Source organism: Pelodiscus sinensis, chromosome 3, assembly GCF_052426305.1.
Source record: "Pelodiscus sinensis isolate ZL-2025 chromosome 3, ASM5242630v1, whole genome shotgun sequence".
Lineage (NCBI taxonomy): Eukaryota > Metazoa > Chordata > Testudines > Trionychidae > Pelodiscus > Pelodiscus sinensis.
In genome coordinates this window covers 146,394,550-146,412,564 of record NC_143054.1, presented here as the reverse complement: position 1 = coordinate 146,412,564, position 18,015 = coordinate 146,394,550, and the positions used below count along the sequence as shown (strand labels likewise).

Below are 18,015 nucleotides of genomic sequence, written 5' to 3'. Positions count from 1 at the left end.
GCAGCTTTGCTCTGCGTCTTTCTGGTCTGCAGACCAGGGAGATGCAGAGCAAAGCACCAGAGTACACGGGCAAAGCCCCAGGCGTCCTGATTTAGCCACTGCTGAAACTGACCAGCGCTGACTACAGGAAGCCCGAGGCAGAGTTGCTGTGCCCCGGGCTTCCTGGAATCAGCTGCTGATCAGTTTCAGCAGCAGCTGACTTGGGGACGCTTGGGGTTCTTAAGTTGATTCTGTATGTAAGTCAGAACTGGCGGTCAGTTTCAGCAGCGGCTGAATCTGGACGCCAGTTCCGACTTACATACAGATTCAACTTAAGAACAAACCTACAGTCCCTATCTTGTACGTAACCCGGGGACTGCCTGTATATAAAGCTTTTACTTTGCATCTGGTTTTGCTAAAATTTTGGCTTCCTGTACACTTAAGTCTAGAAATCTTGGAGCATTTCACATTTACAACTAGACTGACTAAATCATATGTCCCCATCCCCAAACTGGCATAGATGAATAAAAATAGGCAGAGAAGTTACAAGTCAGACTAGAGTCTAGGTCTCTAGCATGTGAAACCAAGGATTATATAGAATGAACTGAATGAAGCTCTCAGACTAGAATTGTTTGCTTAGTATAATTATTTGCTTAGTATCTGGCTCTGAGAATCTAATGTTGTTTTAATTTTAAATACTAATGCACCAGTAAAAATTGTTGTATGCCTTAAGTAAGAAACATGCCAATTTATATAACTTAATTTTTAACAGACAGTTCTAATCCAGTTCTAACCTGGTGTTTCCTACTAAACTGAGAGCAGATCTCTGCCAACAAAACTCAGCAGAGATTTCTTAACTTCAATACAAACCCTTGAAATGTCAAGTACTAAATCAGTTGTATAAAGAGAAATTCTTCATCTATTTTTAAAATGTTTAGAAATATAAAGTCCCATGAATAGTGCAAAATTATTTTTAAAAGGGTGGTAACTTGAGAACTTTGGGAGACTTCTACCATAGGAAAGGACTTTAGTCCTGGACAAAGCAATTTTTTTTTGGTAGTGGAAAAAAAAGACCATAAAACAGTATTTGTATGAGGCTATTTTTATTTTTTACTTATCTTGTCTATATTTAGCATGAAAAAGGACAAGGTGTGATTGAAGAAAATGAAGTTTACAGTAATACTTTGGCTGGAGTCTGGGTGACAACAGGAAGTACTCCAGTGCTGAGGAGAAATAGAATACATAGTGGAAAACAGGTGGGTCTTGTTTTTCATGGTAGAAATACTGTTTTCACACTTTTTACTTGCTTATAAACTAATTATTTCATTTTCAATGTCAGGTTGGTGTTTATTTTTATGACAATGGACATGGAGTGTTGGAAGACAATGACATCTATAATCATATGTATTCAGGAGTTCAAATAAGGTAAAATGCACTTTTATTTTGAATCTAAAATGAGATTTTATAATCTCCATTGTATTATCCTTATTTCTTTTTCTACTCCTTCTTAACATTTGGTTCCTAGATTTTACTCTGTGAGATTCCTTTTTCTATTGATAATTATGTGAGTTCATAAGTGTGTTTACTTGGAAACAGTCAAGGATTGCTCATGTTCAGAACGTTGGCAGGGAGCTCTGTGGAGTGGCGCTGGCATATGCACACATATAATCTCCTGCTGGCCCACCATCGCCTCAGTTCCCTTTTACCGCCCATGACAGTTGTTGGAACTCTTATCTCTCTCTCAATTGTGATATCAGTGGTATCCACAGCTAGTTAGTGTTACTGTTTGAGTTTTTCATGTTCCAAGTTTCGAGTTTTTCATGTTCCAAGTTTCAAGTTTTTCATGTTTGTGTTTTTTTTCTAGTTAGATAGTTTGGGTTGGGTTGGGGTTTTCCCACTGCATCCCCTTCTCTCCCCTTCCCTGAGGCATGCCCAGGCTTTAAGCCCTACGTGGACTGCCTTAAGCCTATGCTTTATGGAGACCTGCACGATTCATGCCTGAAGTGTTTGGGTGAGGCTTATATCTCCGCACACTGTAAAAAATGTCAGAGTTTTACGGCCTAGACTCAGTGTGCGAGAGATTTTTACCTTAAGATCTTCCAAATGGAGTCAGCGCTGTGCCCAGCACTGGCTGCTGATCCGGCACCGGCCTCACATAGCGCACTGTCTTCTGTGCAGGAGGCACCTGGGGCCTCTGGGGCCTTGTTGACATGGAGTTGCCCTGCCACCCAGCACTGCTCCCAGTCTCTGGTGCCTCAAAAGAAGAGGGAGACAGAGGCAGGTCTGCGTCACGGCATGCATCCAGGGTGCACCCTCAATTGGGGCACTCTGACTCTCCTGCTCCAGCCTTGAGGCCTTCTGCTCCATAGCCATATTTGGGCCAGCTGAGCACGGCCTGGAATCCCAATCCCAAAGAGGATCCCTGTTTCATGCCCTGTGGCACCCACACCGTTCCTGGGCACCAGCACCAGTACCAGTTGCAGCCTCATCCCAGGCCTATGGGGAAGGCATGGCACTGAGTGCCTGTTTCAGCAGCGCAGCCTGCGGCACCGGGATACCTGATGCCCCCGCCACCTATTTGGCACTGGAGCAAGCCAGCGGCTATAGTCTGCCATGCCTCTCGGCACCAGTCTCTGGGCCCCTCTTCTGCACCCCTATTGTCGGGGTCAGACTAACTTTGGGACTCTGACATTGAGTCCACCTGGTCCTGGGCCATGGATTCCCATTCCTAGCACCAGTCCCGCTCTCAACACCACTCTCTTTCCAGTCATCACTCACAACACTACAGCACTTCCAGCCAGTTGGTGCAGCAGATTTGGCCTTCGCAGTGGTAGCACCCAGCTCAGTGACCCTTCTAGACTCTTTGGGCCTATCATCAGGCCCAGGGGGTGCCCCCTCTGTGGTGGGCTCGTCTATTTGGGGTCCTGGGTACTGCCATCAGGTACACTGTTACCTCGCTCCCCGACACCGAACCAAGGACATTCGGCTCGGAGGCAGTCCCCCAGACGCTCTCTGGGAGGGGGTCAGCGAACAGAGCCCTAGAGGGTTACCAGACCAGTCAACGGCGTCCCAAGCCTCCGAGCACCCGCAGGAGCATGAGGACTCTGCTACATGGGAGGATTCTTCATCCTCCCCAGACGAGGCCCTCAGTTTGGCATCTCCATCTGCGCCATCCATGGATCCCAGGCCCACCAGGATCTGCTTAAGCACCTGGTCCAAAGCTTTGGGGGTGCAGGTCAAGCAGGTGTCAGAGGATTCTGACCCAACAGTGGACATTCTAAATGCAGAAGCCCCATCTAAGATGGCCCTGCCACTGAATAAGACAGTGGGTGAAATCACAAATACCCTCTGGTAGATAGCTGCCTCCGTTCCTCCCACTGACAAGACAGGGGAGCAAAGGTATTTCGCCCCTCAGGTTGGCTACAAGCACCTCTTCTCACATCCCCCGCCAGGCTCGCTTGTGGTCCAAGCAGCCAACCACCGGAAGTGCCAGGGCCAGCCAACACCTACCCCTAAAAACAAGAAGAATAATAAATTGTATTTTCTAGGTCACAAGGCCTATGCCTGGTGGTGGTGGTGGGGAGGGGGTGGTTTCCTGTTCAGGATTGCCAACCAACAGGTGCTCTTGAGCAGGTACACCTTACATTCCTGGATGGCAGTGGACAAATTTAGGGAATTGTTGCCTCAAGATTCCAGACAGGAGTAAAAGGCCTTATCTGAGGAGGGCAAAGTAGTGTCCCGAGTGGCCCTCCAGGCAGCCCTGGACGCTGCTGACACAGTGGCTCGCACCATGGCAACCGGCCTGGTACTACATAGGAGTGTTTGACTCCAGGTTTCCGGCATCCCACCGGAGGTCCAGAACACAATCCAGGACCTGCCATTTGTGGGCACAGGTCTGTTTTCGGAATGGAATGCATGGGCTAAAGGACTCTAGGGTGACTTTTGAGTCCCTAGGGATATACACCCCAGCCCCAGAGACACTCTCTACCCCAGAGCCCCCTCCTTCCTTCTCCAGCAGGGCAATAGGTTGGACTTCCCTAAATGAAGAGGATGTAATAACAGTAACATCAGATAGCCATCCTGTTCCTCCTCTGACTGAGGGGCGGGCCCCTCTAACAAGCCTTTGAAGGTCTGCCCGGGGACAGCATACCAGCCAGTTCACCACGGCCCTTTGCCAACCAACTATCCCCTTTCCACCATGTCTGGTCGACTATTATGATGGACTCGTTGGGTCCTAGATACAGTGGAAAATAGATACTTGATTCCATTTCTGTCCTGCCCCTTCTCTCTCTCCCACTCCCATCCCTCTCATGAGTATCTCTTACATCTAGAGGTGCAACAGCTCCTCAATCTTGGAGCTGTAGAAGAGTTTCTGGTGGACCGCAGGGACAGGGGTTTCTCCTCCCATTACTTTTTTGGTTCCAAAGGCCAAGTACAGGTTCCGTCCCGTTCTGGACCTCAGAGGCCTGAATGCCTTCAAAGTGAAGTCAGAGTTTAAGATGGTGACATTAGCCTCTATCATCCCTTCCCTAGCCATGCTGCCTCCAATCTAAAAGATGTTTACTTCCACATTTCAGATGTGGAACCTCACAGGTGCCTCCTCTGCTTTGCAGTGAGCCGAGACAATTTTCAGTTTACGGCACTCTCCTTTGGCCTCTCTGTGGCCCCCAGGGTGTTCACCAAATGCATGGTGGTCATCGCTGTTTTTTTGCACAATGGATGGGTTCAGGTATACCCGTATCTAGACGACTGGCTCAAAAGGGGTTTCCCTACTCCCCCGGTCCTGGATCATATATCTCTAGTCAAGGAAACCTTCCTCTTGTTAGGTCTCATTCTGAACAAGACCAAGTCCACCCTGATTCCCACTCAAGGGACAGAATTTGTGGGGGCTTGCCTCAGTGCTACAGTAGTCCTGGCCTTCCTGCCTGCCGTCTGTTTCCTAGCAATACCGGAGGCTGTTGTTAGGCTCCACCTGTCCCCCATCGCTACAGCCCGGTGTTGCATGAGGCTGCTAGGCTTTATGGCAGTGTGCACATATGTGGTACAGCACACCACGCTCAAGCTTTGCCCACCTCAGCTTTTGTTGACACGAGTTCACAGCCCTGCGGTTCCAGCCCATGGACATGGCGGTACCAGCGTCCAAGGATGTTATGAGGTCCCTCGACTGGTGGCTGCAGGATAACATGGTGTGTGCCAGGATGCCATTCAGCAGCCCTTCCCCGTCAATTCGGTTGGTGACAGATGCCTCCAATATGTGTTGGGGAGCCCAATTCAGGGACCTACAGGCTCAAGATATGCAGTCCCCCACAGACCTGTCCCTGCATATCGACGTCAGGGAGTTGAGGGCTATTGGTCTCGTTTGCTGCGCTTTCCTGCCACAGCTTCAAAACAGATGCTTTATCATCCTGATGGACAACACGGCAGCGATGTTTTATATCAGGGTTGGCAGACTTTTCAAACCAAAGAGCCAAACTACATCAAAATTCAGAATAAATGGTCAACAAAGAGCCCTATATGAATGCTCATTAGCACGACTGAAAATATTAAATATTAAAAATATTAATATTATTGATAATTGACATGATTAATAATAGCACAAATGAAACATTGTGCTCACAGTCTTTATTTAATGGGATTTCTGCTGCTGCATCTTTTTGCACATTTCTTTGACGTTTCCATCATAACTGGTCAAATCCAGCTTCATGCACGCATTCAGGCTATCTTCTGTCAATCTTATGGTAGGGGACTGGGGATGTGGGGGTGCAGGAGTCTAGGTTGGGGTGCATGAGGGGCTCAGGGCAGAGGTTTGGGTATATGTTGGGCTCAGGGTTGGTGTGTGTGACGAGGGGTGCAGGGGTGTTATGACAGGGAACTGGGGATGTGGGGGTGCAGGAGTTTGGGGATGTGGGGTTATGAGGGCCTCAAGGCAGGGTGTTAAGGTGTATGATGAATTCACAGTTGGTGTGTGCAGGTATGCAGGAGTGTTATGATGCTGTGGCCAGATGGGAGTAGGGCCCAAATTTGGGGCTTGTTGGCCACGCTTCATTTTTAATAAAGTAAAATATTATGTCCAGCACATAAGGTTTCAACAGGGTCTTGATTTATGGCAGGAGTGGGGAACCTTTTTTGGATCAGGGGCCACTGACCCACAGAAAAATCAGTTGGGGACCACACAAGTGAAAAGCAAAACTAAAAATAGTCCTCCGATCCCCATCCCCAACCCATACTGATGCGACCTCCAACTGAAACACCTCACTCCCCTGGTGCTCCAGCCCCTTAGTAGGTGCTGAGATTGAAGGCCTCGGGCCAGATGAACTCTTCTGGTGTTCCAGAGTTAGTGGATTTTTGGGCTCGCCTAGGCTCTGGGGTGAGATCAAAAATGAGGCATTTAGTGTGTGGGACAGGGATGGGAGTGCAGGAGGTGGGGTATAAGAGAGGATGAGAGGATGTGGTCTGTCCAGGGGCTTAGGAGGGTCTGGCCACGAGGAAGAGGGCTGAGGGTGTCTGGCCCAGGGACTTGGGGTGTCTGGCCAGGGAGTAGGAGCCGATAGGCTGTCTGGCCAAAGGGTGTGAGTGAGGAGGTGGAAGGACGCTTCCTTATTTTCATGCTGCATGTGTCAGGGAAATCTCGCTCCCCTGGGGTACAGAGTCCCCAGAAGGGTCCGAGGCTGGAGGTCAAAGCAGAGAGGTCTAAAAGGAAAATTTCATTATGCATGCATGCAGGCTGCCAGCTACAAGAGTGGAGCAGCCCTGAGAGACAGTTTCAGGGATCCTTTATACAATATGTTCAGACAGTTTAGTTGTTGATTGTTTTCTTTAACATATCAAAGTCTCAGCAGAAGTACTCTGAGTTGTTTCTGTTCACACCAGGTGTGCTAGAAGTAAGTTTTACAGTACAAAGGCACATGAGAACCTGAGTGAGGAGTCTACAAGACAAACTGTGACAAGATAAGAGTTTACATGACAAATTGTGACAGACTAGGGGTCTCCATGAACTTGAGATAGGACACACAATCTTAGCCGCGCTGAACACCATGCCATCCAGAGTCTCAAAAACAACCTGGACATTGTAATCAAACCAGCTGACAAAGGGGGTGCTGTGGTCATTATGAATAAGGCCGACTATTACCAGGAGGCAACCAGACAACTCTCGAACACCACATTTTACAAACCTCTCCCCTCTGACCCCACCTTGGACTACCAAAAGAAACTACACTGTCTCCTTAAAAGCCTCCCCACAGCTACTCGGGAACAAATCCTCACAGAATCACCTTCTGACCCCCGACCAGGATTGTTCTATCTACTTCCCAAGATCCATAAACCTGGGCACCCCGGACGTCCCATCATCTCTGGTATTGGCACGCTCACTACTGGTCTATCCAGCTATGTAGACACTCTTCTCAAACCCTTCGTAACCAATACCCCCAGCTATCTCCGAGACACTACTGACTTCCTAAGGAAACTACAAAACATCGATAACCTCCCCAATAATACCATCCTTGCCACCATGGATGTAGAAGCTCTATATACCAACATCCCACATGAAGACGGATTACAAGCAATTAGAAACACTATCCCAGAGGACACTACTGCCAACCTGATAGCAGACCTATGTAACTTTGTTCTCACCCACAATTATTTCCAGTTTGAGAACAACTTATACCTCCAGATCAGCGGCACAGCCATGGGTACACGCATGGCCCCACAGTATGCTAACATCTTTATGGCTGACCTAGAACAACGTTTCCTCAACTCCCGTCCCCTTTCACCCCTCCTCTACCTACGGTACATCGATGACATCTTTATGATCTGGACACATGGCCAAGAAACACTGGAGATATTCCACAGAGATTTCAACAACCTACACCCCACCATCAACCTCAGCCTGGACCATTCCACACGAGAGATCCACTTCCTGGACACCACCGTACAAATCAACAATGGAAAATTAGACACCACTCTCTACAGAAAACCCACCGACTCATACAGTTACCTACATGCATCCAGCTCCCATCCAGAACACACCACACGATCCATCGTCTATAGCCAAGCCCTTCGATACAACCGCATCTGCTCTAACCCCACTGACAGAGACCAGAAGCTTCAGGATCTCTACCAAGCATTTATAAATCTCAACTACCCACCCAGAGAAATAAAAAAGCAAATTGAAAGAGCCAGACGAATACCTAGAAACCATCTACTTCAAGACAGACCCAAGAAAACCAACAATAGAACACCACTTGTCATCACCTACAACCCCCAACTAAAACCTGTCCAACACATTATCAATAAACTACAGCCTATATTGGAACAGGATACCATACTCAAAGAGGCTCTGGGAGACAGACCCATAGTCTCATATAGACAACCACCTAACCTCAAGATGATTCTTACCAACCACCACAGGACATACCACACTAATACCAACCCTGGTACCTTCCCTTGCAACAAACCCCGTTGCCAGCTTTGTCCACATATTCATTCTGCTGATACCATTATTGGACCTAACCAAGTAAGTTATAAGATCAAGAACACATATTCCTGCGCATCCAGAAATATAATCTATGCTGTCATGTGCCGAAAGTGTCCGTCTGCTATGTACATTGGACAAACATCTCAGACACTTCGCCAAAGGATTAATGCCCACAAAACAGATATCAGACAAGATCACAAAGAGAAAACAGTTTCTTGCCACTTTAACCAGAAAGGACACTCTCTAAATGACTTAGCCACCTGCATTCTGCTACAAAGACCTTTTACATCTGCACTTGAAAGGGAATCCTCTGAACTGTCATTCATGTTAAAATTCGACACTTATCACCAAGGACTTAACAAGACTTTGAACTTTCTCACCCATTACCAAGACAGTTTCCCCAATTATCACCTGTAATACCATTAACTCACAAACATCCCACTCTCCCTACCTTTAATATCAGCAATTCACAGACACTTACCTTCCTTCCTCCCCCTTCCCACCCCCCCGCATCCCCCTTCTGTTCTGCAATGTGATTTGTCCTTTTCATATTTGTTCATTTTTTTTAATTGTATCCTTTGGTATATATGGTTGTGACTACTTTCTTCCACTATTTGATCTGAGGAAGTGGGTCTGGCCCACGAAAGCTCATCATCTAATAAACCATCTTGTTAGTCTTTAAAGTGCTACATTGTCCTGCATTTTGCTTGAGATAGGAGGCATTGTAAGGGTCTTGATTAGAGTTAAGATGATTTCTCTCTGTTACAGGGAGAGAGGCCTGGAAAACCTTTAACCCTTACAGTAGTTTTCCTTTAGAGAGTTTTGATTTCCTGCACAGTCCCCCCTTATTTGATTTTTCTCCCACACATGGCAGGCAACATGTAACCCACCTCCCTCTGCTCCCATTTCCCAGCAGGAAGCCTCCAGGAAGTGTTCCCCAGAGGAAGAAAATGGGCAATGCCTGGGAGCCATTTTCGTTGCTTGTTTCCCACAAATGGGAAAGGAGAATGCTGTCTCACCAAGCCATGTTTAGCTCTGCTTGTTCCCTGTACGTGGGATCCAATGCAGAGCCTTGGGGCTTTCTCACCCCTAGGTAGCCAGTGCTGACGTTCTAAACTTGCGGGGGACCATAAGGCTGCAGCACCAGAGCTGGCTCCCTGCTGAGGAGGGGAGCAAGGAGGAGCTGAGTTGGGGCTCCCGAAGAGCCTTATCTGGTTCCCTAGAGAGCCATATTTGGCTCGCGAGCTATAGGTTGCCGACCCGTTTTATACAAAGAGAATTCGCTCCTACCCTGTGTCAGGAGGCTCTCCTTTTGTGGGAGCTCTGCACCGCTCATGCCATTCACCCAGTAACATCTTGTCTGCCCAGGTCGCATTGTGCATTGGTGTGCCATCTCAGCAGGTGCTTTGATAGGCACAAATGGTCCCTCAGAGCAGATGTGCCTTGGACATTTTCTGCAGGTGGGGGTTTCCTACCTGGGTCTGTTTGCGACTCGCAGCAACAGGAAGTATCCTTGCTTCTGCTCGCTCTTCACCCATAGTCCCTGGGAGATGCTCTGCTAGTTCTCTGGCCTCCAGCCCTGTCATATGCCTTCCCGCCAGTCCCTCTCATTTACAAGGGCAGGGAGTTCCAAGCACTAGCATGGTCTCGTCAGCATTGGTTCCTGCCCCTGTATCTGGACCTGATCTCGCAGCACTTGGCTTCGCCACCCAAACATTCAGTCTCTGCATCTCATGGCATAGAACTCCATGGTTAATCACCTTGGAGAATCAGTGTTCAGAGCGCGTCCAAAAAGTTTTGCTGGGGAGCTGTAAACACTTCACTAAGGCCATTCACTTAGCAAAATGGAAACACTCTGTGTTATGGTCGGAGTGGATGGGGTTCTCCCCTATGGAAGTCCCTGTCCCTGCCATCCTGGACTACCTTTTGGATCTTAGGATCCAGGGCTTCACCGCCTCGTCAGTCATGGCACCTTGCTGCCATCTTGGCTTTCCATTCAGGGTACCAGGGAAGACTGTTATGCCAACCCTATGGTACATCACTTTCTTAAGAGGTTGGACAGGGTGTATCTGCATGTGTGCCAGCCCCTGCCTCCCTGGGACTGTAACCTCATGCTCACTAAATTGGTGACTCCCCCCTTCAAGCCTTTAGCACCATCCTCACTGTTGCACCTTTCCTGGAAGGTTTCCTTTTTCTTGGGTACTACTTTTGCAAAGTGGGTTTCTGAACTGCAGGCCCTGACTTCATCTTCCTCCCCCCCTTCTCCCCCACACACCATTTTCTTTAGGGATAAGGTTAGACTTCACCCTCACCCACATTCTTGCCCAAGGTGGTGTCTCAGTACCATGGCATTCAGGATATATTTTTGCCTGTCTTTTACCTGAAACTTCACGAGTCAGGAACAGAACAGGCTTTTCGCACTTTAGATGTTAGACGTCCTTTGGCTTCTTATTTGGATGGAACAAAACCCTTTCGTAATCCCCCAGTTTGTTTCTTTAACTGACAGAATGAAGGGCATGCTAGTGTCAGCATATTTCGTCCTGGATCACCACTTGCATCCAGGCCTGTTATGTGCTGACTCGTGTACTAGCTCCCCCATTACAGCACATTTCACTAGAGTCCAAGTTTCGTCTGCTGCCTTTGTAGCTCAGGTGTCCATCATAGATATCTGCCAGGCAGCCACCTAATTTTCGTGGCATACTGTTGCAAGCCACTACGCTATAGCGCAGCAGGGCAGGGACAACGCAGCCATAGATAGAGCAGTGTTGCACTCTGTTTCCTTGTAGTCTCCGACTTTGCCTCCTAGGGGCTAGCTTTGGAGTCACCTGCATGGAATGGACATGAGCAATTACTTGAAGAAGAAAAACGGTTACTTACCTCCTAACGGTTGTTCTTTGAGATGTGTTGCTCATGTCCATTCGAAATCCTGCCTGCCTCCTCTTCATCGGAGTGTGCTGGCAAGAAGGAACTGAGAAGGTGGCAGGCCACTGGAGGATTATATGCATGCATATGCTGGCGCCACACCAGGGGGCTCCCTGCCAGCCCAATGGATACTGCTAAGGGAATATTCGCCTATTTCTGTGCATGCGGTGCGCGCACACGTACGTGGAATGGACATGAGCAACACATCTTGAAGAACAACAGTTACAAAAGGTAAGTAATTGTTTTTTTCTAAAGGCTTGCAAACAGTGTCTTTTATATTTTTACATGGGGTCTGATGTGTAAGCCAACATAATGCTGATACAATAGGAAATGTACTATTTTCCCCCATCTTGAGATGTATTTTAAATGTTCAGTTTTATGAAACTGGAAACTTTAATGACCTTTTTTTGCTTATCTATAGAACTGGAAGTAACCCCAAAATTAGGCGCAACAAAATCTGGGGAGGCCAGAATGGTGGTATTCTCGTTTACAATTCTGGTAGGTCCATTCTTTCATTTTTTCAGACAGTAAGATGCTTTGCAATGTGGTTATTAGAAAGACAATGATGTTGAATTTTTTTTATAGGGCTTGGATTTATAGAAGACAATGAAATTTTTGATAATGCAATGGCTGGAGTGTGGATTAAGACAGACAGTAATCCTACGCTAAGAAGAAATAAAATCCATGATGGAAGAGATGGGGGCATCTGTATATTTAATGGGGGCAGAGGTAGCATTCTTTCCTCATTAGAATACACTAACTATGTTGGATTGTAGCCTATAGTCTTTTAAATTGCTCTTCAGAAATTTGATTATTTGACTTTATGAAGTAGTAAAATATTTATTTAAAATACACTAATACTTTTTTGTCATCAGTTAAATCTGTACTACTAAACTGTAAGAGGCAAAGGGGTAATTCACCTCATTCAGGAAGCCTGTTCCATACTGCTTCTATAAGGCCAGACTTCTTCTGTATCACCTGTAATCTACATTGGTAATATTTTGCCATTTAACTCAAAGAAAAAGTCTGATGTAACCATCAAATTGAAAATCCCAGATCTTGGATTTGGAGGGAAGGGGGGTGTTTTTGTTTTAAATGTATGGTTTTGCCAATAACAAAGATGTAGAAATAGCCTGATTTACCCTATGGTAGTAAAAGGAAAATACCTTATTAAGAAATTAGGTAGCTAATCCATTGTGGATTATGAAGTTTTGAGTAGAGCTGCACTGCAGCAGCAAAGTACCAGTCAAAAATAGTGCTCTCCTTTTGAGATTACTAAATGCTGCTATAGATGAAAGAGCAGAGCACAAAAAGTCTGACAGATTTGGTTTCTTAAATACAGAGTAGCCTCTAGGTCAGTGTCTCTCCACCTTTCCAGACACTACAGTACAGGGGTACTGATTTATCTTGTATACTTCCAAGTTTCACCTCATTTAAAAAGCTACTTGGTTACAAAATCATATGTAAAAAATACACGTTATAGCACACTATTATTGAAAAATTGCTTGTTTTCTCATTTTTGTGATATAATTATAGATCAATTGGAATATAAACATCAGACTTTTACATTGCAGTGTATAAATACACAGAGCAGTAAAACCAGTCATTTTGACATTGCTTGTACTAATGTGGCTATTCCTTTTATATTGCCTGTTGTAAAACTTGGCAGATTTCTAAATGATTTGATATGTTGCTGTCTGCGTGCTCCCACTTGATAGCTGCTGCTAAAGATATATTACTTAGGACAGTGGTCCCAATTTTTTTAAACACAAGCTCACTTTCTGAATTTGTCATTCCAGGATCTAACTCACACCCAATACCCCTGCCCCGCCCCTACTCCAAGGCCCCGCCCGCCTTACTCTGACGTGGGATACAGGAGAGGGGGACAGAATGACATCAGCACCCCACTGCCTCTGTCTTCCCCACCCTGCACAACAAGCAGGATGCTCCAAAGGGGCAGCTGTGAGGAGCAGCAGGGCAGTGTGGGGAGGGGCAGCTGAAGTGCCAGCTCTTGATAGTCTCCTAGTCAAACTAGTCAGGATCTCCTGTCAGAAGCTCCAAGATCTACCGGTAGATCCTGATCTACTGGTTGGTGACCACTGACTTAAAAGCTTGTTTTAATGGGTCATGAGTCCCCTGTCTTCACTGAAAATCCTAGTTATATCCTTAAGATATGTATCAATTGAGAGTATCATCTCTAACAACCTGTTAATCCTTTCACTGAAATTATTGGTACTATGAGTAAAATATCATACAGATGGTTTATAGACAGAAACAAGATGATGGTTGGCTTTAAACTGGCGTTGTTGATTCTGTTGTAGGTCTCCTTGAAGAGAATGATATTTTTAGGAATGCTCAAGCTGGTGTTCTCATCAGCACCAACAGTCACCCTGTGTTAAGAAAAAATCGAATATTTGATGGATTTGCTGCAGGTTTGTATTCTTTAAATTATATTTGGAAGGATTAGAGCTAGAGATTTTAATTCAATATTTTAATATAACAGGCAAGCGTCCTTTTTATACAGCTGGGATTATTCATTTGGACAGTGTGAAATATTCTGCAGAATGTTCTAGAAATCATTTGGCATTTCAGAGCTGCTAAGTTACCAATTTTGCCGCATTCTCTGAAATTGTCAGGAAACTTAGGCATTTTCTGTCTCATCACATAGAATATTTCCTACTAACTGTTCACAGTTTTATTTTGAAAGTCCATCAGAGTGTATATATTATTGATTTGTTGAGAGTTGATTTCAATTTTCTTTCACTAATCCTGTCAGAGCAAGGAAAATTTTAGGAACAGATTTGTGAAATTCTGGAATCACTTTGTGTGGAAGGCTTCAAAACTATTGAAAATTGTATTTTTAGAATCAGTTGAATATGAATACTAAGTCTTATTGTAATAATGATGACTTTCACATATGTCTGTTAGAAATTATGCTATAATCCTTAATTCTGTTCAGTTGAAATTCTATGCTTGAGTTTTCTCCATTTGTCTTTCAGAAGAAGCAAGCTTCTGTGGAGACCTTTAAAAGGTCTTCTGTGTAATGCTAGGGTGTTGCCTAAATCAAGTTTTGGCCAACTAACCTGAAGAAGTTTGATTTTTGAACAATTTGGGCTTAATCAACAGACTTTTTGGATGCCCAACTTGACACCTTTAAAATAGGGTATAATTACAAAAAATGTACAGTTTCTAAAATCAAGCCAAGATGGGCACTTAAAAAAATCACATCAGCTTTGAAAACTTTGGTCTACTATACTGTCCAGTTATTTGAGAAACTAGTGGTTTGATTACTACAGTAGTTGCTAATTGATACCTATAAGAAGGGATTAAGTGGGAAGGTTTGAACTTCAGCTCTGTCTGTCACAGCACAATTTCTAGATATTAGTCATTTTGTCAATGTTTTTCTTGATTTTCTGACAGGTAAGAGGAAATACTAAGTGCTTAAACTATAATTCTGGAAGCTATAAGACATATAAAATGCACACTGACTAAGGTTTTTTGATTCTGTGCTACTCCTCCCACAAATACAGGTATTGAAATAACAAATCATGCAACTGCAACATTAGAAGGCAATCAGATTTTCAACAACCGTTTTGGAGGCTTATTTCTAGCATCTGGTGTCAATGTAACAATGAAAGGTGTGTATTTGTTTACATGTGTCATTTCTTAAAGATGAATGCCAATGTCGTAGAGTTTGTCCTAATCCTAGTGTCTCATTTTTGGTAGTATCAGACTTTAAATTGTCCTGAACCTAAGAACTCTGTCTAAAAGAAATAAGATGAGCTTTGTTCAGAGTTAAGTCAATAGCTGAACACCTTTAAAGTACTGCAGATTTCAAGGGAATAAAACAAAAAAAAAACCCTATTTTTTATCTAAATGTTCCCTGGCAGAATGTATCCCTTTCCACAAATCACTTCATTATTTAATTCTCTTTATACTGTTTAAATTGGTTAATTCCTTCTAGTATGACAGACTAGACTAAATTTGTGTAATCATAAGTCCTTGCTACATGAGTGAAAACAGTTGTCCATTATGGATTAGAAACTTGCTTTCCATGTCTGTTAAAGTAAGTAGCTATGAATCAGACACTAATGCAGCACCACTTTGCAAGTGGATTATACCAGTGGATGTGAGACAGCAGACTTGATTACCATGGTACCTGGGGCTTCTACTTGGTTCAAGGAGGAAAGTAGTATGGCCTACTGATAAGAACAATGTGTTTATAAATAGGCTTAGTGGATGAGACCTGTGTTCTGTCCCCAGCTCAGCTGAAAATAACTTTTTATAGTCTTTTACCTTATTTGAAAGCTAAGGGAAAATACCATCCTGCTCCCTAAAATATGGGTGTGAAGCTTTAGTGCACCCTATTGACCAAGTCTAAAAAATAAAACCAGAGCTGTTTGTGTATCTTCTAGGGATGTTAAAATGTGGGGTTAACAATTAGCCCTGGTTCATCAGTTAACCATGTACACTATCTCATCCCTAGTATCTTCCATTCTGGTACATAATTAATAATCTTTTCAGAGAGTGCATTCCTGAGGGGATGCAGAAGCAGGTCTTTACATTTAGGAACTGACCCACTAATCTGGCAGCAATCCTGACCTGGAATCTAGAAGGAATAATTTAATTGTTTACATATCAGGAATATCTAAACTCTAGCTTAAAATCCTGACATTGAGAATTCAACCTGTTCCTGTCATTCCATTGCTCCTGGGGGAAATCTGTGCCCACTGTGTGTGTGCATAATTAATCAGCCATTCAATATTTTTAATTTTTTGTGCAGAAAAAAGCTTTTGATGGAAAGTTGCTGCAGTGTTTTTGCCCACTAGAGGGCACTGTGGCAATAGAACAGAGCAGCAGCTAACCAACCTGGCAGGGAAGAGAGGCCCTATTCAGAGCTGGTCAGGAGACAGGGAATAGGGAGAGATAAGAAAGCATAGGGTGCTGGTGGGTGAGATTGAGACGGGCTGAATGGGAGTGGAGAGGCAGTGTGTCATAGGAACAGGGATGCGGAGGGACAGGTGGTCCAAGATGGCATAGAGGTATAGGGACACATTGGAGAAGAGGAGGAAGTGCCCAAGTGAGAGGGCTAGAGGTCAGTCAGAATCTGTATGCCCCCACCCAGGAGTGTGCTGTGCAGTTTACCATAGAGATAGGGGGCTGGAGGAGACCTAAAAAGGAATGTTCTGATAATCTGATCATTTACCCTTTATTACAGATAACAAAATAATGAACAATCAAGATGCCATAGAGAAGGCTGTCAGTAGAGGCCAGTGTCTATATAAGATATCCAGTTACACCAGCTACCCAATGCATGACTTCTACAGGTAAATTGAATATCTTTCATGATCTAATGCTGTTTATAATCTCCCCTGCCCAGCCTCTCTATGTAAATCTTAAATCAATTTTCTAGATCATACAAGTGAAGTACTCAGATGTTTGTTTTGGTTAAGAATAACATTACTCCTCCTACAAGGAAATCATTCTGTGCCTAACACATCGCCAACTATAGATGTTCTGGTAACCATTTATCAAGTTTCAAATCATGCCTAATGTGCTGCATTTTACTTTAGATGTCACACTTGTAACACCACAGATCGTAATGCCATATGTGTGAACTGCATTAAGAAGTGCCATCAAGGACATGATGTAGAATTTATTAGACATGACAGGTATGTTATATATGCATCCATTGGCTGAGCAGATTTACTATTGAAACTTAAAGCAAGTTTAATTCTCCTACTGAAGATAATTTTTTCTTCTAGGTTTTTCTGTGACTGTGGTGCTGGAACACTGTCTAATCCATGTACACTCGCTGGAGAGCCTACACATGATACAGATACACTATATGACTCTGCTCCACCTATAGAATCTAATACATTGCAGCACAACTGAATTCCTTTCAGCAAGAAAATCCTGCCATTCTACTATCATTAACTGTTAAACAATTTTTGGAGGAAATTATACTTGCCCATTTCTGCAGAAAGAGACTGTATTAAAATGGATGTGTAAGGTATTGACACTATGGAGCTCAACCTACCAAAAAGAAAGTGGCAATATGTTGACTCAGGATAACAGAACTGGGTGTTTTAGCATTACTGTGTAAACAAAGACTTTGAGGGGACAGAAGTGAAGAAAATAAGCTGCAATTTTGTACAGATACCAACTTCTGAAAAGCTGGTGTTTTTACAAGTAGCATTGAAACGCAGTCCAATTTGCAGTAGTACTATTCTGTAGACCGGCAGCATTCTTTGTTGCTGCTGTTATGGACATGGGTACCAATTGCTTTTGTAACATGGTAAAATGTGAGCTAGCACTTCTGCATTTCTTTTGGTTTTTTTTTTAACATTTATTCAGATTGAAAAATATGATTTTAAATGCTTTAATCTCATGTAGTTTGTTTTTAATTTCAAGCAAAAAATCTTATTGTACTTGAATGTGTCCTGTTTTGTTAGCACACATAGACTTGCTGTAACTGTACTCATGTCCCAGTATGTATGTTCTTTCTATGAAAGAGAAAACACTAATCTTAAATTATATCCAGCAATTTTTCTGGTATTCTTTGAAAAAGTTAATCTCCTTCCCTGCCCCAGCAATGGTCTGTACTCAAATCACCCTAACAAAAAGCAAGTGTTTTAATG

The 18,015-nt window shown here is 44.2% G+C and overlaps 1 protein-coding gene across 5 annotated transcripts in view; it reads left to right on the top strand.

The window, feature by feature from the left end:
* The window catches only part of FBXO11 (F-box protein 11), a 173,464-nt gene extending 155,543 nt beyond the window's left edge, over nt 1-17,921 (top strand). For all 5 annotated transcript variants that reach the window (XM_075925095.2, XM_075925094.2, XM_075925096.2 and 2 more), the window contains exons 15-23: nt 1,113-1,235; nt 1,319-1,404; nt 11,796-11,872; nt 11,960-12,103; nt 13,696-13,806; nt 14,905-15,012; nt 16,593-16,701; nt 16,948-17,046; nt 17,140-17,921. In XM_075925095.2, coding sequence (XP_075781210.1) covers nt 1,113-1,235; nt 1,319-1,404; nt 11,796-11,872; nt 11,960-12,103; nt 13,696-13,806; nt 14,905-15,012; nt 16,593-16,701; nt 16,948-17,046; nt 17,140-17,269 — 987 coding nt within the window. In that variant the 3' untranslated portion in view covers nt 17,270-17,921. The remainder of the gene's footprint in view (nt 1-1,112; nt 1,236-1,318; nt 1,405-11,795; nt 11,873-11,959; nt 12,104-13,695; nt 13,807-14,904; nt 15,013-16,592; nt 16,702-16,947; nt 17,047-17,139) is intronic.
* The last annotated feature ends 94 nt before the right edge of the window (nt 17,922-18,015 follow it).